We start from the raw sequence: 22,427 nt of genomic DNA on the forward strand, positions 1-22,427 counted from the left end.
AGAAAGATCTCTAAAAAGAGCAAATCCTATATCTCTCAAGAAAACTAATTAGCAGCTAACCAGCCTTGTTAACCCACCATGCAATTCATTAAAAAAATTTAAAAAATTAGAAATTCAGTTTCAAACATTGATAGGACGCCTGACGAATAGAGAGCGAGAGTCAACATCATTCGAACCCGAACCGGTCATGTGTAATGCGGAGCAAGGATTCCCTCATTGACTCCCTACTTGATGGGCTATTGGGTTCACATTTGGGCCCAATTTCGATGATCCAAACCGTTCACATTTTAGAATTTGTCATGTACATCATACCTGTAAAAAATCAAATTGATCGAATATCAGAAAGTATGTGTTCGGAAAACTAACTAAAAACTATTTTTCTTAAAAATTTAATGAACAGTTTTCCGAACACATGCTTTCTGATATCTGATCAATTTGATGTTTTACAGGTATGACATATTTAATAAATCTTAAAATGTGAACGGTTCGGATTATCAAAACTGAGCCTAAAAGTAGGCCCAATGGCCCAGCAAGTAAGAAATCAAGTAGGAACCTCAAGGAGAGGATCCTGATTCATGCCAAAGAGGGTTAACTTTTATTCACCCTACCTACAGAGCGAGAGTCACCATTCACACACTAGTTATGAATTTCCATGATTTTATATCATCACTAATACCATATTACTCATAACCGGTGTCCTATTAACTTATAACTTAGTAGACAAAACAAGAACTAGTAATGAATCTAGTAGACAAAACAAGAACTATATACAGTTTTAGTAAACGAGAATTCTTAAATCTACAATAACATTCTTGAATCCGCAAAGAAGATAGAAGAAAACCTCTTTACGGTTGCAAGTTGATTCTCCAGATTCTTGAATTCACTGGTGTGCTCGACGACAAACACATCCTTCTTCAATTTCAGATTTATAAGCCTTCTCATCACCAAGGCCTTGTTTCAGGTGGTCTTTGACTAGTACATTCCTTCTAACATTGTCCAGAGGACATATGCATTGTCTCTTGGCGCAACGTGGTGGAACATACTGTGGTCTATCTACTGTCTGATACAACCGATAATCTTTTGATTCATCTTTATCCAGTCTTTATCCTTCATTTCTTCCGGTTTAACCCCTTTTAGAGCAATAGGGTCAAATAGGTCTTTAAAATATAGGATTTCTTTCATCTGAGGCTTTCAGATTGCAAAATTTGAAGGATTTAACTTTATCATCGATCTTGAGTTTGATGTGGATTCCTTTATCATCTTCTTACTTTTTACAAAAACTCTGATTCAAAAATCTGACCATACAGATCTCTCCGGAATACTCGAAATAGTTGGAAGCCACTATTGGCTCACCAAAATCGGACTTCAAATGGGTTACATTTAGCAAAAATAAGTTCGATGGTTCAGATCTGCAGAGATACCTTAGCTGCGTAGCACCGAATAACCCCTTTGTTTCTCGGTTGGGTCAACCCGATAGTTTGACCAGTCAACAATGTGCTGACGTGACAGCCACGTGGCGAGGACGCGTGAGACACGTGGCAGCCGCGTGGTGCGGACGTGGCAGCCACATGGCCATCCCCGTTGACGTGGCATCCACGTGGCAATGATGTGGCATCCACGCGATGCTGACGTGGCGTCCATGTGGCGATGACATGGCATCCACATGACCATGACGTGGCGATAACGCACAGTGCACTCTCCTTCTTCCATCGGGCGCGTGTCGTGCATGTAAGTGAGACTGGTATGACGGCGTGTTTGGTGTGTGGCAGATAAAGAAACTCACCCGCCATTTTTAGGAGGTGCGTGAGCGCGCGCGGAATATTTTCTGGAGCTGGGCTTTTCAGTAGCCGACTCAGCTCGACGAGATCTTCCTCCCAGTATAAAGTTCAACAAATTTGAGTTCTGATATTGTTGGTTATTTCATTATTTTCTTTTTCCTTGTGGGATGTTTACGTGGTTTGTGAAGTAGTCTGTGGTAGAACAGACATGGGAATGGGAGATTATCTAGTGTTTGATTGTTATACAAAAATATGATAACAAAATGATGACAATGGTTGCCGTAAAACAGGCTTTGGCCGCAAAAAATATAATCACCAAGTGGCACCATATCCAGCAAAACAGAACAAAAAATACGAAAGGACTGCCTTGGCATGCATCAAGAACTTCATATTATATATACAACGAACAATACCAAGAAATCATCAAAAACTGATACAGTTAATTCTGCAGAGAGAGAAAGATTACATCGAAGTGGCCAAGACACTTTTGTCGTAAGGCCATGTGTGTTGGGCCGGAACCGCAGAGGTAGAAACGAGTAGCTGGAGTTTGATCAAAGTAAATAAGATATACCCTCCCCATTATTGTGTCAAGAAAGATCTCTAAAAAGAGCAAATCCTATATCTCTCAAGAAAACTAATTAGCGGCTAACCAGCCTTGTTAACCCACCAAGCAATTCATTTAAAAAATTAGAAATTCAGTTTCAAACATTGATAGGACGTCTGACGAATAGAGAGCGAGAGTCAACATCATTCGAACCCGAACCAGTCATGTGTAATGCGGAGCAAGGATTGCCTCATTGACTCCCTACTTGATGGGCTATGGGGTTCACTTTTGGGCCCAATTTCGATGATCCAAACCGTTCACATTTTAGAATTTGTCATGTACATCATACCTGTAAAAAATCAAATTGATCGAATATCAGAAAGTATGTGTTCGGAAAACTAACTAAAAACTATTTTTCTAAAAAATTTGATAAACAGTTTTCCGAACACAAGCTTTCTGATATCCGATCAATTTGATTTTTTACAGCTATGATATATTTAATAAATCTTAAAATGTGTACGGTTCGGATTATCAAAACTGAGCCTAAAAGTAGGCCCAATGGCCCAGCAAGTAAGAAATCAGGTAGGAACCTCAAGGAGAGGATCCTGATTCATGCCAAAGAGGGTTAACGTTTATTCACCCTACCTACAGAGCGAGAGTCACCATTCACACACTAGTTATGAATTTCCATGATTTTATATCATCACTAATACCATATTAATCATAACCGGTGTCCTATTAACTTATAACATAGTAGACAAAACAAGAACTAGCAATGAATCTAGTAGACAAAACAAGAACTATATACAGTTTTAGTAAACGAGAATTCTTAAATCTACAATAACATTCTTGAATCCGCAAAGAAGATAGAAGAAAACCTCTTTACGGTTGCAAGTTGATTCTCCAGATTCTTGAATTCACTGGTGTGCTCGACGACAAACACATCATTCTTCAATTTCAGATTTATAAGCCTTCTCATCACCAAGGCCTTGTTTCAGGCGGTCTTTGACTAGTACATTCCTTCTAACATTGTCCAGAGGACATATGCATTTGTCTCTTGCCGCAGCGTGGTGGAACATACTGTGGTCTATCTACTGTCTGATACAACCGACAATCTTTTGATTCATCTTTATCCAGTCTTTATCCTTCATTTCTTTCGGTTTAACCCCTTTTAGAGCAATAGGGTCAAATAGGTCTTTAAAATATAGGATTTCTTTCATCTGAGGCTTTCAGATTGCAAAATTTGAAGGATTTAACTTTATCATCGATCTTGAGTTTGATGTAGATTCCTTTATTGTCTTCTTACTTTTTACAAAAACTCTGAATCAAAAATCTGACCACACAGATCTCTCTCGAATACTCGAAATAGTTGGAAGCCACTATTGGCTCACCAAAATCGGACTTCAAATGGCTTACATTTAGCAAAAATAAGTTCGATGGTTTAGATCTGCGGACATACCTTAGCCGCGTAGCACCGAATAACCCCTTTGTTTCTCGGTCGGGTCAACCCGATAGTTTGACCAGTCAACAATGTGCTGGCGTGACCGCCACGTGGCGATGACGCGTGAGACACGTGGCAGCCACGTGATGCTGATGTGGCTGCCACATGGCCATCCCTGTTGACGTGGCATCCATGTGGCAATGACGTGGCATCCACGCGATGCTGACATGGCGTCCATGTGGCGATGACATGGCATCCACATGTCGATGATGTGGCGATAACGTGCAGTGCACTCTCCTTCTTCCATCGGCCGCGTGTCGTGCGTGCAAGTGAGACTGGTGTGACGGTGCGTTTGGTGTCTGGCAGATAAAGAAACTCACCCGCCATTTTTAGGAGGTGCGTGAGCGCGCATGGAATATTTTCTCGAGCTGGGCTTTTCAGTAGCCGACTCAGCTCGACGAGATCTTCCTCCCAGTATAAAGTTCAACAAATTTGAGTTATGATATTGTTGGTTATTTCATGATTTTCTTTTTCCTTGTGGGATGTTTACGTGGTTTGTGAAGTAGTCTGTGGTAGAACAGACATGGGAATGGGAGATTATCTAGTGTTTGATTGTTATACAAAAATATGATAACAAAATGATGACAATGGTTGCCGTAAAACAGGCTTTGGCCGCAAAAAATTTAATCACCAAGTGGCACCATATCCAACAAAACAGAACAAAAAATACGAAAGGACTGCCTTGGCATGTATCAAGAACTTCATATTATATATACAACGAACAATACCAAGAAATCATCAAAAACTGATACAGTTAATTCTGCAGAGAGAGAAAGATTACCTCGAAGTGGCCAAGACACTTTTGTCGTAAGGCCATGTGTGTTGGGCAGGCACCGCTGAGGTAGAAACGAGTAGCTAGAGTTTGATCAAAGTAAATAAGATATACCCTCCCCAGTATTGTGTCAAGAAAGATCTCTAAAAAGAGCAAATCCTATATCTCTCAAGAAAACTAATTAGCAGCTAACCAGCCTTGTTAACCCACCATGCAATTCATTAAAAAAATTTTAAAAATTAGAAATTCAGTTTCAAACATTGATAGGACGTCTGACGAATAGAGAGCGAGAGTCAACATCATTCAAACCCGAACCAGTCATGTGTAATGCGGAGCAAGGATTCCCTCATTGACTCCCTACTTGATGGGCTATTGGGTTCACTTTTGGGCCCAATTTCGATGATCCAAACCGTTCAAATTTTAGAATTTGTCATGTACATCATACCTGTAAAAAATCAAATTGATCGAATATCAGAAAGTATGTGTTCGGAAAACTAACTAAAAACTATTTTTCTTAAAAATTTAATAAACAGTTTTCCGAACACATGCTTTCTGATATCCGATCAATTTGATTTTTTACAAGTATGATATATTTAATAAATCTTAAAATATGAACGGTTCGGATTATCAAAATTGAGCCTAAAAGTAGGCCCACTGGCCCAGCAAGTAAGAAATCAAGTAGGAACCTCAAGGAGAGGATCCTGATTCATGCCAAAGAGGGTTAACGTTTATTCACCCTACCTAAGAGCGAGAGTCACCATTCACACACTAGTTATGAATTTCCATGATTTTATATCATCACTAATACCATATTAATCATAACCAGTGTCCTATTAACTTATAACATAGTAGACAAAACAAGAACTAGTAATGAATCTAGTAGACAAAACAAGAACTATATACAGTTTTAGTAAACGAGAACTCTTAAATCTACAATAACATTCTTGAATCCGCAAAGAAGATAGAAGAAAAACTCTTTACGGTTGCAAGTTGATTCTCCAGATTCTTGAATTCACTGGTGTGCTCGACGACAAACACATCATTCTTCAATTTCAGATTTATAAGCTTTCTCATCACCAAGGCCTTGTTTCAGGCGGTCTTTGGCTAGTACATTCCTTCTAACATTGTCCAGAGGACATATGCATTTGTCTCTTGCCGCAGCGTGGTGGAACATACTGTGGTCTATCTACTGTCTGATACAACCGACAATCTTTTGATTCATCTTTATCCAGTCTTTATCCTTCATTTCTTCCGGTTTAACCCCTTTTAGAGCAATAGGGTCAAATAGGTCTTTAAAATATAGGATTTCTTTCATCTGAGGCTTTCAGATTGCAAATTTTGAAGGATTTAACTTTATCATCGATCTTGAGTTTGATGTTGATTCCTTTATCGTCTTCTTACGTTTTACAAAAACTTTGATTCAAAAATCTGACCATACAGATCTCTCCGGAATACTCGAAATAGTTGGAAGCCACTATTGGCTCACCAAAATCGGACTTCAAATGGCTTACATTTAGCAAAAATAAGTTTGATGGTTCAGATCTGCGGACATACCTTAGCCGCGTAGCACCGAATAACCCCTTTGTTTCTCTGTCGGGTCCACCCGATAGTTTGACCAGTCAACAATGTGCTGACGTGACAACCACGTGGCGATGACGCGTGAGACACATGGCAGCCACGTGATGCTGACGTGGCAGCCACATGGCCATCCCCGTTGACGTGGCATCCATGTGGCAGTGACGTGGCATCCACGCGATGCTGACGTGGCGTCCATGTGGCGATGACATGGCATCCACATGTCGATGACGTGGCGATAACGCGCAGTGCACTCTCCTTCTTCCATCGGCCGCGTGTCTTGCGTGTAAGTGAGACTGGTGTGACGGTGCGTTTGGTGTGTGGCAGATAAAGAAACTCACCCGCCATTTTTAGGAGGTGCGTGAGCGCGCGTGGAATATTTTCTCGAGCTGGGCTTTTCAGTAGCCGACTCAGCTCGACGAGATCTTCCTCCCAGTATAAAGTTCAAGAAATTTGAGTTATGATATTGTTGGTTATTTCATGATTTTCTTTTTCCTTGTGGGATGTTTACGTGGTTTGTGAAGTAGTCTGTGGTAGAACAGACATGGGAATGGGAGATTATCTAGTGTTTGATTGTTATACAAAAATATGATAACAAAATGATGACAATGGTTGCCGTAAAACAGGCTTTGGCCGCAAAAAATTTAATCACCAAGTGGCACCATATCCAACAAAATAGAACAAAAAATACGAAAGGACTGCCTTGGCATGTATCAAGAACTTCATATTATATATACAACGAACAATACCAAGAAATCATCAAAAACTGATACAGTTAATTCTGCAGAGAGAGAAAGATTACCTTGAAGTGGCCAAGACACTTTTGTCGTAAGGCCATGTGTGTTGGGCAGGCACCGCAGAGGTAGAAACGAGTAGCTGGAGTTTGATCAAAGTAAATAAGATATACCCTCCCCATTATTGTGTCAAGAAAGATATCTAAAAAGAGCAAATCCTATATCTCTCAAGAAAACTAATTAGCAGCTAACCAGCCTTGTTAACCCATCATGCAATTCATTAAAAAAATTTAAAAAATTAGAAATTCAGTTTCAAACATTGATAGGACGCCTGACGAATAGATAGCGAGAGTCAACATCATTCAAACCCGAACCAGTCATGTGTAATGCGGAGCAAGGATTCCCTCATTGACTCCCTACTTGATGGGCTATTGGGTTCACTTTTGGGCCCAATTTCGATGATCCAAACCGTTCACATTTTAGAATTTGTCATGTACATCATACCTGTAAAAAATCAAATTGATCGAATATCAGAAAGTATGTGTTCGGAAAACTAACTAAAAACTATTTTTCTTAAAAATTTAATAAATAGTTTTCCGAACACATGCTTTCTGATATCCGATCAATTTGATTTTTTACAGGTATGATATATTTAATAAATCTTAAAATGTGAACGGTTCGGATTATCAAAACTGAGCCTAAAAGTAGGCCCAATGGCCCAGCAAGTAAGAAATCAAGTAGGAACCTCAAGGAGAGGATCCTGATTCATGCCAAAGAGGGTTAACGTTTATTCACCCTACCTACAGAGTGAGAGTCACCATTCACACACTAGTTATGAATTTCCATGATTTTATATCATAACTAATACCATATTAATCATAACCAGTGTCCTATTAACTTATAACTTAGTAGACAAAACAAGAACTAGTAATGAATCTAGTAGACAAAACAAGAACTATATACAGTTTTAGTAAACGAGAACTCTTAAATCTACAATAACATTCTTGAATCCGCAAAGAAGATAGAAGAAAAACTCTTTAAAATATTATTCATTGTTCATTGAATGAATCCATTACATATACTCATAGGCTTGTTTATAATAAAATGAACCAAATATTTGTAGGAAAAGTAATTTGAAAATAAATTTAGAAACTTAAATTAATACAAATTAAGAAACCTAAGAGAATAGAAAACTAATATTCTAAACTATTTAAAATCCTTGTCAAAATCTAATTTCAAAATAATAAAATTCAGAAATATAAAAATAAGAAAATTATAAAATTTTGTTCTACATCATTTCCTCTCTTCTTCTTCTCCTTCTGCTTCCACGTCGGAGTTACTACCCGTAATTGGGTCTGAATCTGAGTGAAATAGTGAGCTACTACTCCATGAATCCATTGTTGCTGTCATTCCTTAACATCAAATTTACAAAGAACCAAAAGCAATAACAAGAAGATCAACATGTTTTTAAACCAAAACTAAAACCAAAACCAAGAAAAGATTTTAAAGAAAACAAGAAAAACCCAGAAAAATAACTACAATAATTTTCTTTTGGGGGAGATTTTGTTCAAATACAAAATGATCAAAAGAGGTTTGTAAATAAATTAGTCCCTTTAGCCCAGATCTAAGAAAACCAACCTTGAAGGATACAAAAATTACCCTCCTAGGTGATTTGATAAAATTGAAATTTATATAACAAAAACAAAGCTTAAAAAAATAGAAATCAGTGAATGAAAAACACTAGATCTCTGTTCTGAAAACACCTGAAATCACTAAAAATACAAAAAAATACAAAAAATAAGAAAACTTAATTTTTAAAAAATTAAACTCAAAAATTTAAAACCAAACAATGTGATTTTTTTATTTTTTATTTTTCCCTTTTCTAAAAGCAGCGAAATTTTTTTTTCCCTTTTCTACAAAATGATATACGACAGCTTAAAACTAAGAAGCAGATTGGTAACGCTAAAGCTCCAAAAACTTTTGGACAGTAAGCACAGGAAGATAACTAGTATTTAATGCTTGTTAATCAGGTTACATTTCAGAAATGGTATATACGTATTACTTTTGTTATTCAACCTGATTTTATTATTAAAGATGCAGTAGCCCTTGTTGATAGTGGTGCTGACATGAATTGTATACGTGAATGATTGATTCCCACCAGATGCTTTCAAAAAACTACTCAATCACTTACTAGTGCTAGTGGTAATTCTATGCACATCAAGTATAAGATACCTAAAGCTCTTATCTGTAATCAGGGCATTTTCTTATTTACATCTTTTGTCCTTATCAGAAATATGTCCCCAACAATCATTTTGGGAACGCCATTTTTATGTCTTTTAATGCCTATCATTAAAATTGATCCTATAGGCATTCACATGACTATCAGTAATCAACCACTTATTTTTGAATTTATAACAGAACCCTACACAAAAGAGCTAGATCAAATTCGTAATTTAGTTACTTTTAAAGAAAAACAAATTAATTTTCTTCAAACATAAATTCATTTTCTTACAGATGAACAATGGATGTTTGATCCATGGGAAATCAAGCGTATCTTACCACGCAACAATTTCCTCCTCATTTTGACCAGTACAAATATGTTTATGAACAGATACTTATTGAAACTGTAGCTGCGGAGATCAAGCATACTTCGCATGATCCCTCCAAAACCGCTAGTCCCATCCAGTATAGTAAAATTACTATCATAAACATTATGCCCATTGCCACATGGGGTATTCATCCGCATACTACTCGTCACCTTGACATTCGTAACAGGGAAACCCGGTATAGTTATTGGGACTATATCGATGCTTTTACTCAAACATTTTAAAATCTCCTTGTCCTATGGTTAATATATATGGTTCTTTGCCTGGTGTTCAAAAAAAAAAAAAAAAAAAAATACCTGTTATAAACAATTATTAAGAACTAATAATTTATGTTTATTAAAATAATAAATAAACTAAGCTTGGAAACAAAATTAAAAATAAGAAACAATGCATTGCATACCAAAGCATAAAAATAATTCATGTTCAAACTTGAAATATATCAATTGAAATCAAAATGGTCAAGAAAAAGTCGTATTACTTTAAATTCAAAAGTAGCTCTCATCAGTGTGAGATGAATAACATTTAAAAGAATTGCAGCAACAATAAAAAAATAAAAAAATAAATCGAACCAATATTCAAGAGTAGTTGCCAATTCTAACCAATAACTAATATACAACTTTTCAGCAGCTTCCAAGTCTTCCATTGAGCACTAATATCAATTGAAGGAACAAGAATTGCAGCAAGAAGAAAAAAAATAAAAAAATAAACCAACTATTTCAAGCATTAAGAACAATAAGAGAGTAAAAACCGAACCAATATAAATAAGATTGAGATAAGAGAGTGAAGCATTAAGGAACTGTTGCTTTGAATGTCAAGACCGTGATAAGATCAAGATGCAAGATACTCTGTCCCAGATTTAGCTGTTCCCTTGATTATCGATTTAGGGTCATTGTTGCTCACCTGAAGAGCCTTCTCTATTGCTTTCACTAAGGCAAGAGTTCCACCTTCATTTTCCTCACTGGTCTCTGATGACCCACACATTCAAATATTCAAAATATTAGAAACATTAATTACATTTACCATGTTCCTGTCCTATGTAGAAAAAAACACCAAAAAGGTAAATTTGGGTTATGTATGATTTTATCCATCTTACCTACAGAAAAACAGGAAATAAATTAATAAATAAGAGAGAGAGTTTTCCATCAAGTAAATTAATGGACATGGAAAACAAGTAGAAAAAATAAATAATCACCTGGTAAAGATTTTCCCTCTGCCTTTCGGAGAGTATTTTCTAATCTAAAAAGTAAAATGGCCATATCATTAAGGCAGGGACAATCAATATAAATAATAACAACATTTATCACTGGATAATCCTTATTAAACCGGGAGAGGGATATATTAAAGGAAACAAACAGCTAAATAATTTGAGGTATGAAGTGGGTTTCTGTGCAGGTTTTTCCTTCACAACCTGGAAGAACAAAATTGCCATATTGGCAAAAATAGGTCTCTTGTTGGAAAATCATAAAAATACAATATAACCTTCACGACCAAAATCAATTGCCATTGCATATTCTCAAGGTTACGGTAAAAGATGCATCAATCTCCTCTTGTTAGAAAACCTGACCTCTAAGTTTAAAATTGTAGTTAACAAAAGTAAAATAAACGGTTCATTATAATCCATTCTAAAATACAAAGCCCATATGTTCACAGAACCATTTTTTTTATTTGAAAGCATCTTTGCAAATAAAAATTGAGCAAAAAATTTGAAACAATATATTCATACTCAAAGTAAATTCTCATTCTTAGACCTACTATGGTACCAAAAAAATGACCTATCCTCTACAAATACTCTTGAAAATAAGAAGGAAAGAAAAAAATCTAAAAGAGGAGAATCAATATTCAAAAATAAAATGAAAAATAGAATAATTCCAAGAGGGAGGAGACATTCTAGTCCGCTACTTATTTAGCTTAGCTAATTCAGATGCATCTGATGGCAACTTAAACTATTTTGCATGAGATAATTTCAAACTATGTCATATTTTGGTACAATTTAGAAGAAATTTACTCTTTTATTCAAAAACATTATAAACTAAATAATAAGAAGTTTTACCAATCTTTTAATTGTTTCTCGCTCTCTTGCCAAGTCTGAATAGATCATGAGTGACTCTCCCATTCCTTCTCTTAATTATTTCCAAAAAAACTCATTACTACTTCAAACAATGATGCCGAAAGAGCAAACAAAGTTACCTTCCAGTTCAAAATCTTCTACGTATCCACCATGAAGGAATGAAAATCATGCTTCTTCCAACTGGTCTCTTAATTCCATTGGAAATGAAATCATCAAATTATGAAATTCCATCACATAAGCTCCTGTCCATTGACTTCCTCTGAGAAATAAAATCATAAACAAAGAAAAAATAATATGTTAAGTAAGGATACTGATGAAATACAGTAATTGTAGAGAATCAAAATGCTTTAAGCATGAATTTTGGACAAACAGTCCCTTCCCACACAATTAATTTATTGTTTTGAACCTCTAATCTAATCGCCAAGTTTTACTCCACTTCCTTATTTCCATTCATTAGTACAAAACACAGAAACAACTTCTCTACATGTGGAAGGCTGCGTACATCTAACCCTCCACTAAGTATTACACCTAAAATGTTATTCCACAAATTGAGATAATATTTAATACTAAGGGGAAGAAAAATAGCATAATAACCTACAATTTAGAAAACACAACAATTAATTCGAGCAGATTTCTTAGCAAAAAGGTCCAGGCTTTTCACAGTGGTGATGCATTTTTGCCTTTTCCGAACCACCTTTTCTATGAATACTTCTTGTTTATCCTACAAAATGAAATCAAAACAAAATAAGTTACAATTGGACATAAACAAAAGTCCTAGCACCTCATAATAATTACTCTTACCCAGATTCTTATTCTAGGCATACAGTGTCAAAAACAATAAATGTAAAAACAATAGAGAGGAGACCTTTGAAGCAGATGTTGTAAGGAACATGTCAAAACCTCGGGTTAACAATTAAACGTGTGGTAGGGAGAAAAACTGCAATTAGAGGCAGGCCTACGAGGATGGGCAAGACCAGGAAAGGAGGCCCAGATGGCAAAGTAAGAGGAGGCCGGGCCAAAAAGGACTGGTGCTTGGGAATGGTGTGCCAACTAAACTCGTCACAATAAGAAGAACAAGACCCCTGACCAAAGGATATCAGGTATGAGATGGGATGAAGTTGAAGTCACCAATAAATCCAGTCATCTTGCTGATCATATTTGATTGACAAGGCAGTGAGCAGCACCATGCAGAGGCCTGCCAACGCTGGAATAGGCGCTGAACTATTTACAAAAAACTATTCCATAAGAAAATCAGCCTCAAATGATATCACTAGACTATATAAAAGGGGAAAGAGACATGACAAGTACATGGCAATAATTAAAAACATGTACATTCTATTTGCAACAAATACATTAATTGGACTGAATTATACAAGTTACTATATAAACTCATGCAAAACTGTAAAGATAAGCGCAATGAAGATCATAACATCACTTTTTAAGTATACTGGAGTTTATATCCACCAGTATACACGTGTCCCTTACATGCTTCTTTTCTTCTGGCCACCTGTCTGACACATTTCTAGGAGTTTTAGTATGGTGTCTGCTAACACATAGGATGCAAAAATGGCTCCTCATGAAGCTTACTGTTTCATGGATGCCTAATCAACAGTCACTGTAGCTGTGTAATGGTGTTTGGGTATTTTTTGAAAGATTGAGAACATGTTTGAGAGGTAGAGCATAATATCTAGAGGTGATGAACAAGAATCTAGTTTTACCTACAAAAATAATATGTTAAGATGGAGTTAAGAACCATTAACTAATAATCAGACTAATAAATAGGGGAATTTTCTGGCAATACCTGCTGAAAGCTATCATGGCTTCAAAAGGGGTAATAACAGAAGATAAGAACTCTTTGCTATCCAAAAGAGCAGTTTGTGCACAAGAAACATAAACGAAGACGTCACACTGCAGAGAGAAGAAAGTTTGTTATAGAATTTTGTATTATAATCTCTAGCGAAAATAGAAAATCATCTGCTTGCATACATCAAAGTTTACCTCCAGAAAGTTGGCAAGTTTAGCAGGCTTCGGTTTTCCCATAACAAGAGAACATTAGAGACTAACTTACCCGACCCAACTGGGGGAAAACCAAAGTGTTCAAAGTGGCTCCAAGAGCAAAAGATGAAACTGCAGCAATGGAAATGAACTGAGGCAAGCTAGGATAAATTATTCCAGAGCTACATCTCCAGTGGAAACCCATCTCTTTGCTTATATGAGGAAGTACAGCAGTAAAATTTGTCAGAAGAAAGAGGCTAACAAATATTTTGATACGTGGACTTTTTTAATACAAAAGAACAAATTTGATTGCTAAATAATCAAATATTATATGATATCATTCACAATAAACCCATTTTTTTAATGCATGAATCTTGTGATAGTTTGCGAAAGGTAGAGGAAGATCTAATAAATGTTTAAAATTGATGAAGTAGATGCTTAAAGATAATAAAATTAGCAAAAATGTACCACAATGGAGTGAACTGCAGCAGCGAAGCTTTACTTCTTTATTTGCAGGAATCTTAGCCCCCTTTTCCATGCAGGTACCTCCATGCTGCGTTCGGCAGTAGGGAATCCTTAGAAAAAGTGAATATTTCAGGATCAATGCTACACACAAACATACACTTGTGCAGAAACGGTGAAATAAAAAAAGAGGAAGTGCAAAAAATTGAATGTTCCCCATTATAATTGTTTTATAGAATACTAGTAGTTTGAACGTTGATCATATATTAATGGAATGCCAATGTGTGACCTTTAACAAAAATAAGAGAATTGAGGTCATGGATCAAGACTTTCATATGACAACAGAGTGTATTTTCAGTTCCAAGTTTTGTTATCCTTTTAATGACTTAAAAAGTCAATCAATCGAGGAATCAGCCTTCAAAAAGAACCAGAAGCAAATTAGTCATTTGCAGTCCAAATATCCTTCAAAACCAGACTACACACATACAACAAGCCTTGGTGATAACTTGTTAGGTTAACCAAACCACTGAAAATTTGATCAAGATTTGTTTGCAGAGAGAAATGAAGCAAAGTGACAGATCTAAAAGAAAAATGATGAAAAAGATAACTCTTGTTTCTTATTATAAAACACAAGAGTTAACCTAAAAAGATAACTCTTGTTTCTTATTATAAAACACAAGAGTTAACCTAAAAAGATAACTCTTGTTTCTTATTATTTAGGTCACGGTCCTATATCTAATCTCGCGGAGTGCAATGCAAGACCGATGAATCATCAAAGAGTCCAAATCCGTCAAATCGTTTTGAAAAACTGATTTTTAGAAACAAGTGCCAAACATGGACTGCTTTGCCAGATACAGAATCGCCACCTAAATATTTTATTTTGGGGGAATTTAGAAAACCCTGACTCGTGCCTAAGGCCACGTGTCTGTCATCACCAAAGTTGCCTCGGCTCGGGAACTTGGGTACGATTGGGGAAGGTCACTTCGTGAGCACCCTCACTCGCCCGATCAAAGATCGGCCTCTACTAACCATGATATCGAGTTTTGAGAACATTATGTGCTCTTATTCCGGTTATTAGCCTAGAATTACTATGTGATGCACACAACATACAAGTATAAACTGGATCGTTTGAGTTGGAACAAAACATTTCATGTTTGTTTATTCGAAAGATAGTTTGATTGTGCTACTCGCAAGTAGGCTAAGACATGGATTTTCCACCCTCAAGTGGGCTTAAGAAAACATGATTTTGCCACTCTCAAGTGGGCTTAAAACTCTCAATTAGTGAATTGTTCCAATTCAAATAACCCAACCTTCACCCATAGGCATTCAGACAGTTATACCACATAAGCAAATAGCCTCATGGTAAGCATGCTATCATGGCAGTCACTCACACGCATGCAAGGATGCTAAAGCATAAATACTTACCGAATACTCCAAGCCAAAGAAAGAAGCTACTTAGAAATCATGCGTGAATCCTAACTATGCTGAAATGCCTAATGCAACACATGCAAAAATGCAACTAAGATAGGCTCGGCTATTCTAAAATGGCTTATGAAATGCAACAACTGATACACGTATTCAACTCGGAATTGAAATACAATGCAGTTAGTATGATGCGTCAAGCCCGGTGCATGCAAGACAAATAAATGGATGCAAACATGCGATCATAAGTATGCTAATTGAAACGTGCCCTAAACTAACCATCATAAGCTAGTAAATAAAAGGGAGAAAGACGTGGGGTTGGAAGACATGCATCACACACACACGCATACGTATTACAACATTGCCCTCCTCGGAGGGTCCGAATGAATAGTACAGAATAAACTAGCTAATCTAGGCTAATTAAACTAATTGTTACACAACATTAATTAATTAACGAATTAACTAAGTAAGGAAACTAGCATGCAAATTAAACAAAATGGACTGCCTCAGCTCTGTTCCGAATGATAGGGATGCATGCATGCTCAAGTCGCCTTATCGGGAAATCTATCGCGATGCCCCGATTTGCCTCTGTTTGCAACTGGTCCCAGAACACTATACAAAGCTCCAGAAAGCTGCTGACCAGTTTTTGCTGCTGGTTTCCGGTTTGCTGCAACAGAGAGCGAGAAATGGGCATGGCAAAGTATTTTCAACGTATGTGTGCATGAGAACTCTCCCCATCATTGCACAAGCTCCAGGGAGTGTAGTCCTTGATCTTCGTGCCACCAATCACGCATCTCGATGCATGATGGCCGAGGAGTTGGATTGCACGACTCGATATAAAATGAATGCACATATAAACACAACAAGGCCTAAACTCCATCATGGGTAATTTGGAGTGTCGGCGATCGAGAATCGAGGCACGTTTTGTCACTTGGAATACGAAACGTCCCTCGTTTCCCGTGTTTGGACTAAACCCTATTCCAAACGCAATGCAATATACATGGCATACACAATACGACTAGCATGTAACCCTAAATGCAATGCAACCTAATCATGCTAGCATGCGAGGGATGATATGCAAACATGCAACTAGCATACACAATGCTATGAACTAAGAATGGCATACTCAATGCACATGAACTATATAGCGTACACAATGCACATACGAAGATGGACATGCACGAAGACATGAACAAGGCATACACAATGCAACGATCAAGCATGCAACAACATGGATATGACATACATAATGCAAGATGGACTTAAACTAAAATGAATGGGGCTCAGCCACACTCAAATCAATGGCCATACATGATGAAAGTGAAGCAACAACACACATGCAAACATGCACAAATGCAAGGGACCAAACCTAGTGCAACTCCACCAAAGCATGGTAAGCATGAAATATGGCATACAATCACATATTTTCCAGCTCTGAAATGACATGCAAGATGGTCCCGAATCATGCAAACACCTCACACAATGCATGCTAGATGGCACAAATACCGAAACTAGTGAAGTGGATTACACTATAGGCATGCAAAGCAATACTCAAATGGCCAAACCAGCCCCAAACAGTCCCTATGCAGGCCAAAACAGTAGCAAATATGGACTAAAATAATGGCTCACAAAGCATGGAAATGAAGCTCATGCAATGGTCCAAAAATGAGGTATTCATGCATAACTCTCAAACACATTTAAAGAGTGGAAAACATGGGAATATGGCATACATATAAGCTCTGAAATATGATTCACAATGATGCCAAAACATGAAAACACCTCAAAATACGCATGCAATAGGCTTCAAAACTCAAAGCTAGGCAAGGATATTGAACTACAACCATGCATAGCAAACATCATTCGACCATGAGGCCCAAAAACAGAGCTAAGGCAGTCCAAAACATGCACAAAATCAGTTTAAGGCATGGCCAAAAAGTGCTAGGATCAAAGGCCAAAATAGCATGCAATGTAAGCTAGTAAAGAGGGTTTGCACTACAAGCATGTGAGGCAATCAAGAGGTCACTAAACCAGAAAAATTCAGAGGTATGGCATGCCAAATAAAGCCCAAAAACTCATTGAAACATGGTCAATGCATGCAAGAATGAGATGCTCCTTTGATAGGCTATGAAGAGGGTTATTCTACACATGCAAGATGGACACCCAATATGGAAAAACAAGCTCTGGACAGAGCCTATGCATGTCCTAAAACTCACTAAAAATGGCTTGAAAAATGGCTTGGAAGCATGAAAATAAGGGCTCCTTTGTTAGGCCAAATATGCTAGAAATCAAAACAAGGAGAGAGAGGGTCACCCCTCTCTGATTTTGGCTCTCAAAAACACATAATAACCACTGAAAATCCACTAGATTTCTGTGGTCAAAAGGGCAAACAAATCTCAAAACAAAGTCCTTAATGTATGGCTCAAAACAAGGTGAAATGAAGCATTCGATGGGGTAGATGACCCCCAACAGAAAATGATCTTAAACAAACATGTTAAGGACCTCAAAACAAGACTTTTTTCAGTTAACACCAGAGCTCAAAAATGCTTTCAAGTATGGCTAAAAGATGGAGCAAAATAAAACTCAAAAGAGGGAATAGGATGTTACCCTTGTAGCTCAGCAACTCTAGAAGCTTATGGACCAAAAATGCAGCTCCTTAGGACCTCTCAAGACCCTCCAAGAAGCTTAGGTTGGTGTTGGAGGTGTTAGGCTAAGAGGTAGTGTGCAAAGGGGCAAGAACTTAGCACTTTGAACACAAAATATAGAGACAAGGGGGGGGATGTATGTATGTATGCTTCAACCAAATTCAGAACCCTCTACAAGGAAGGGGAGCCCTTCCTTTATAGACAAGAGGGACCAAAGCTTCTCCTAGAAGCTTAAAACCAAGGTTGAAGATCCTCCATACACGTGTATGGAGGATCCAGTCTGTGCCTTCCAGCTGGCACAGCTGGCAACAACTCACAGAGACAAAGCTAAGGGAGGCAGGCCGACCAGTTCAGGTGGTCGGCCGACCACATCCCCTAGTCGGCCGACTAGTTCAAAAGGTCCAAGCTCAAGAAAAGTGGTCGGCAGCCCTAAATGGTGGTCTCCCAATTGAATGTAAGCTAGTGGTGTGGTAGGAGACCAGCAATTGTGGCTCAAAAATGAGGGAGACCAGTTACCTGACAAGAAAACCGGCCAGCGGGGGAAAAGTGGTCTCCAAGGAGAAAAGGTGGTCTCCCACCCTTGTACCACCTTCTGAACAATGAAAATAGGGTCCATGCCAAAAATGAACCAAGACGGATGCAAAACGAGGGTTCGGGGGCCAAAACGCGCAACCGGGTGCCCCGAAAACTGACTGTTAAGCATCGAAAGTGGCGTACGACCACAAAGGTGGTCTCCCGGGCCACAGTGTTCCTCTAGAGAGAGGAAAAAAGGTGTGTACCAAAAACCATGCCAAACGGAGAAAGTTAAGCGGTCTCGAACCGAGGCGCACGGCCGACGGTTCCGAAAACCGAAAACTGGTCTCCAAACGGGAAAAGTGGCCTACGACCACGGAAAGTAGCCTACGGCCACTGAGAGGTGGTCTATGAGACCTCTCCCTCCCTTCGGGAAGAGAAAACAAGACTTGGTTCGCAAACCGAGGCAAAGCGCAAAAGGGTCCCGAGGTCCGAGGGTAAGGCTCTTAGTCGAAACTCCGAAACCTCAGAACGAGCACAACATGCACCATCACCGAGTGCTCAATCAATGACGTCTGAGTCTTAAGGTTGGTCAAAAATGGGGTGTCTACACATGCACTGGGCTCGGCGCATCATACAAACCAACATTGTATTTTCAATACACTTACTTGAATACGTGTTCAAACAACATGTTATCGAGTTGCATTTCACATGAAATTCTAGATAGCCGAGCCTATCTTAGCTGCATTTTTGCTTGTGTTGCATTAGCCATCTTAACATGAACTAGGATCATGCATGATTTCTAACTAGTTCTCTGTTTTAGCTCGGAGTACACTGTGAGTGTTTACGCTTTAGCATACTGCATGTGTGTTAATGTTGCCATGAAAGCATGCTTGCCATGAGGCTAACTGCTTATGTGATTAACTTCCTGAATGCCTGTGGGTGAAGGTTGGATTGCTTGAATTGGAACAATTCATCAAATCCCTGTTTTAGCCTACTTACAAGTAGCAAACTTCAAAAAGATAAATATTTGGTGTTTTGCAATGAGTGAAGAGATTAATTTTTGGAAAAATTACTCATAAATCTCATGTAGGAAAATGTTGCTCTATATAGTCCTCTGTGTTTTTTTGAAAACCATTTAGTCCTTTTTTATTTTTGGTATGATTTTTTTAAAAAAGTATTGTATGTCTAGTTGACTGTTTTGCCCATATTTTTACGGTTTTTTTTTTATTTGTTGTTGCTATTGGTTTGGTAAGGTATGGGATAACATTTCTTTTTTGAAAGGGGGGGTGCGTGGACTGCGGGATGAGAGGGGGGGATGTTGTGGTGTTTTTCCAGTTGAGCAGCAGGTTTGATCAAATTGAGTGGGTCTCATTGTGCGTGATTTGATGTTGCGACAGTCTTTGATTTAAAGCTGATTTGGGTTATTATTTTGGGTTTTTTCAACTCTAGTTCTGAAGATTTTGGTTCATTTATTTGGTGAGGTCTTTTCTTTTGTTTATTTGTGATTATTTAGAATTCACCTAAGGGTGGTTTTGTGAGACCATTGGTGTCTCGTTTGTAATCATTTGGAAACTTATTTGGTTGATAGTGGAATCGAATTTCGATCCCGTGGACGTACCTTACATTGAGAGAACCACGTAAAATTCTCATATTGCTTTTGATTTAATTTTTTCGCATTAGTTTTTATTCCCATTGATTGATTTACTTGTGGGGAATTACATATTTTCCCTAACACAAATGCAATTTGGACTTCCTATTACCAAGAATTTTAAATTCAACAATGACCAATTTCAACATCTTCTTGCTAATCTGCATTGCATTTGCTTTGGTGTTTTGCAGAGTCAATGTGGATGTTGCTGGCGAAGCACATTATCGGATGAAGTGTGATAACACGGTTTCTGATATCCACTGTAGTGGTTGCAGGGAGCTTTTGGGTTGGAAATTTGTAAGAATCACAAAAGTTTCTACCATTTTTGAGATTCTATATTTATCTACTCTTACATACTAACTAAAAATCTTCTAACAAAATGCAACTATATGTATGCTTAGGTTGGAGTGCCACAGGAAAGAATTGCTGTTCTGACCAGAAGAATCGTACTGCATTGGTAAGTTTTGAAACAAATAAATACTGTTATACTTCATCAGCATTGTTACGTGCACAGAAAAGTACATTTCGTTCACCAATTCTGTGCACATATGTTTATTTTATGTATATTATTAGTTACACTTCAATTTTGAGTTTCTTATGGATTTGATTCAAAATCTGCTCGTAGGAACTTGATGCCAAGGTGGGATGGAAACAATATGCTATATGCAGATACAAATGAACCTGTTGAAAATGCTTGAATTGGCTGATGGAGGACTACTCATATGCATTTGTTGTTTAGTGTATGAATTTTTCACTGTTTAGGATAATCGCTTTCTATGCACAAACTTACGATTTTGTTATCTTATGATCTTTGAGCAGGAACGGACCCAAGTGTAGACGGTAAGGGGCCATGGCCCCCCTGCCTTGGCTCAATTGCTTTGTGTATACTGCTGCTACTTTATATCCATTTCCATATGTGTATGTGTATTGGCCCTCCCAGTTGATAAATTTTGTTTAATTTTCACCCCCACTTTCTTTTTCTTTTTTTATTCTGCTTTTAACTCGAATAATTTCATGGGCACTCTATGTGAAAAAGTATTTACGTTGTATTTGATTAATGAATTTGAATAGAAATTTAAGAAGGAAAAGAAAAAAAAAAGTGAAATACGGACAAAATATATAATTACATTTCATGTACATATTTTTTTTTCGTTTGTAAATTTCTACTCAAATCTATGAATCAAACACAATCTTAATATAACCTACTTTTATGTTTCTAATGTCTCTTGTTATTCTATCTTCTTTTTGTTTTCCCCTTCTTCTTGTGTTTTATTTTATTTTATTTATTTATTTTTCTTCTTGTGTTTTATTCTCTTTTCTAACTCCATAGCAGAACAATTATATTATGACGATTATATTTTTATGCCTAATTCTTTTTATAATATTATATATTGTTGCATTAGTATAATGAGTTCTATAATTCATAGTTGTTGCTAATGCAATAATATTATGTTATATGATAAATAAAATGTGATAAAATCTTATTCTCTTTTTTTTTTTTTTTTAAATTTTGTAATTTTTTTATTTCTTGTGTAGTGCTTACTGCTTAAGTGAGTGGTTTTTCAAAAATAAAAAATGCAATTTGGTCAGTAAAAAAAAATCTTAATTTTAAAAAAAAAATCTGCATTAAATGAATATTTTTATTCCAGATTTTGGCCCCCTAAAGGATAAAATCCTAGTTCCGTCCCTGTCTCTGAGGAACATATGTCTATTATTACAATAGAAAGCAGGTTTTGGTCTATGTTTGAAGTATAGCTTTGTCTGCATATTTAGTTTGTAATTAGCTTTACTTTCTATTATTTGTTCTGTTTTTCTTTCTATACCATTTAAAATAAGGATTTTGAGCATATATGTGTTTGGATAGAGAGCAATTAGGGGAATGTCAGTGAGAAAGTTGCAAACTAAAAGATTAAACTTTATAAATTGTCTGAAAAATTGCATGACATAAATATTGGAAATGATTATTCTCAAAAGATTAAACTTTAAAATTTTCATTCTCACATTTAGTTTACTAAAAAAAATTGATAGAAAATGCATTGCAGATAAAATCATTATTAAGGAACTATAACTCTATGGGAAAGACTAGGAGAAATTTATAATGCGCATATTTTCAAATGATACACAAAATGTTATGATTTTTTATAATGAACGTTATGATTGTTTG

General features: G+C 36.9%; 1 protein-coding gene across 3 annotated transcripts; it reads right to left on the reverse strand.

Moving 5' to 3' along the window:
- Window positions 1-10,337: 10,337 nt before the first annotated feature.
- Window positions 10,338-14,467, reverse strand: LOC114288117 (uncharacterized). Of its 3 annotated transcripts, XM_082883077.1 has the most exons (5): window positions 14,042-14,467; window positions 13,577-13,705; window positions 13,380-13,486; window positions 11,698-11,837; window positions 10,338-10,475 (listed from the first exon to the last, which is right to left on the reverse strand). In XM_082883077.1, the coding sequence occupies exons 2-4, from the start codon at window positions 13,616-13,618 to the stop codon at window positions 11,744-11,746; spliced, it is 243 nt and encodes an 80-aa protein (XP_082739203.1). In that variant the 5' UTR covers window positions 13,619-13,705; window positions 14,042-14,467; the 3' UTR covers window positions 10,338-10,475; window positions 11,698-11,743. The 3 variants fall into 3 exon arrangements, 1 of the variants encoding a protein (XP_082739203.1); XR_014337963.1 differs by lacking the exons at window positions 10,338-10,475; window positions 14,042-14,467 and adding an exon at window positions 12,177-13,296 and having other exon boundaries at window positions 11,702-11,837; window positions 13,577-13,604; XR_014337962.1 differs by lacking the exons at window positions 10,338-10,475; window positions 13,577-13,705; window positions 14,042-14,467 and adding an exon at window positions 12,177-13,296 and having other exon boundaries at window positions 11,702-11,837; window positions 13,380-13,570.
- Window positions 14,468-22,427: the final 7,960 nt, after the last annotated feature.

Source organism: Camellia sinensis, chromosome 8 (assembly GCF_055761805.1).
Source record: "Camellia sinensis isolate YWXY chromosome 8, ASM5576180v1, whole genome shotgun sequence".
NCBI lineage: Eukaryota > Viridiplantae > Streptophyta > Magnoliopsida > Ericales > Theaceae > Camellia > Camellia sinensis.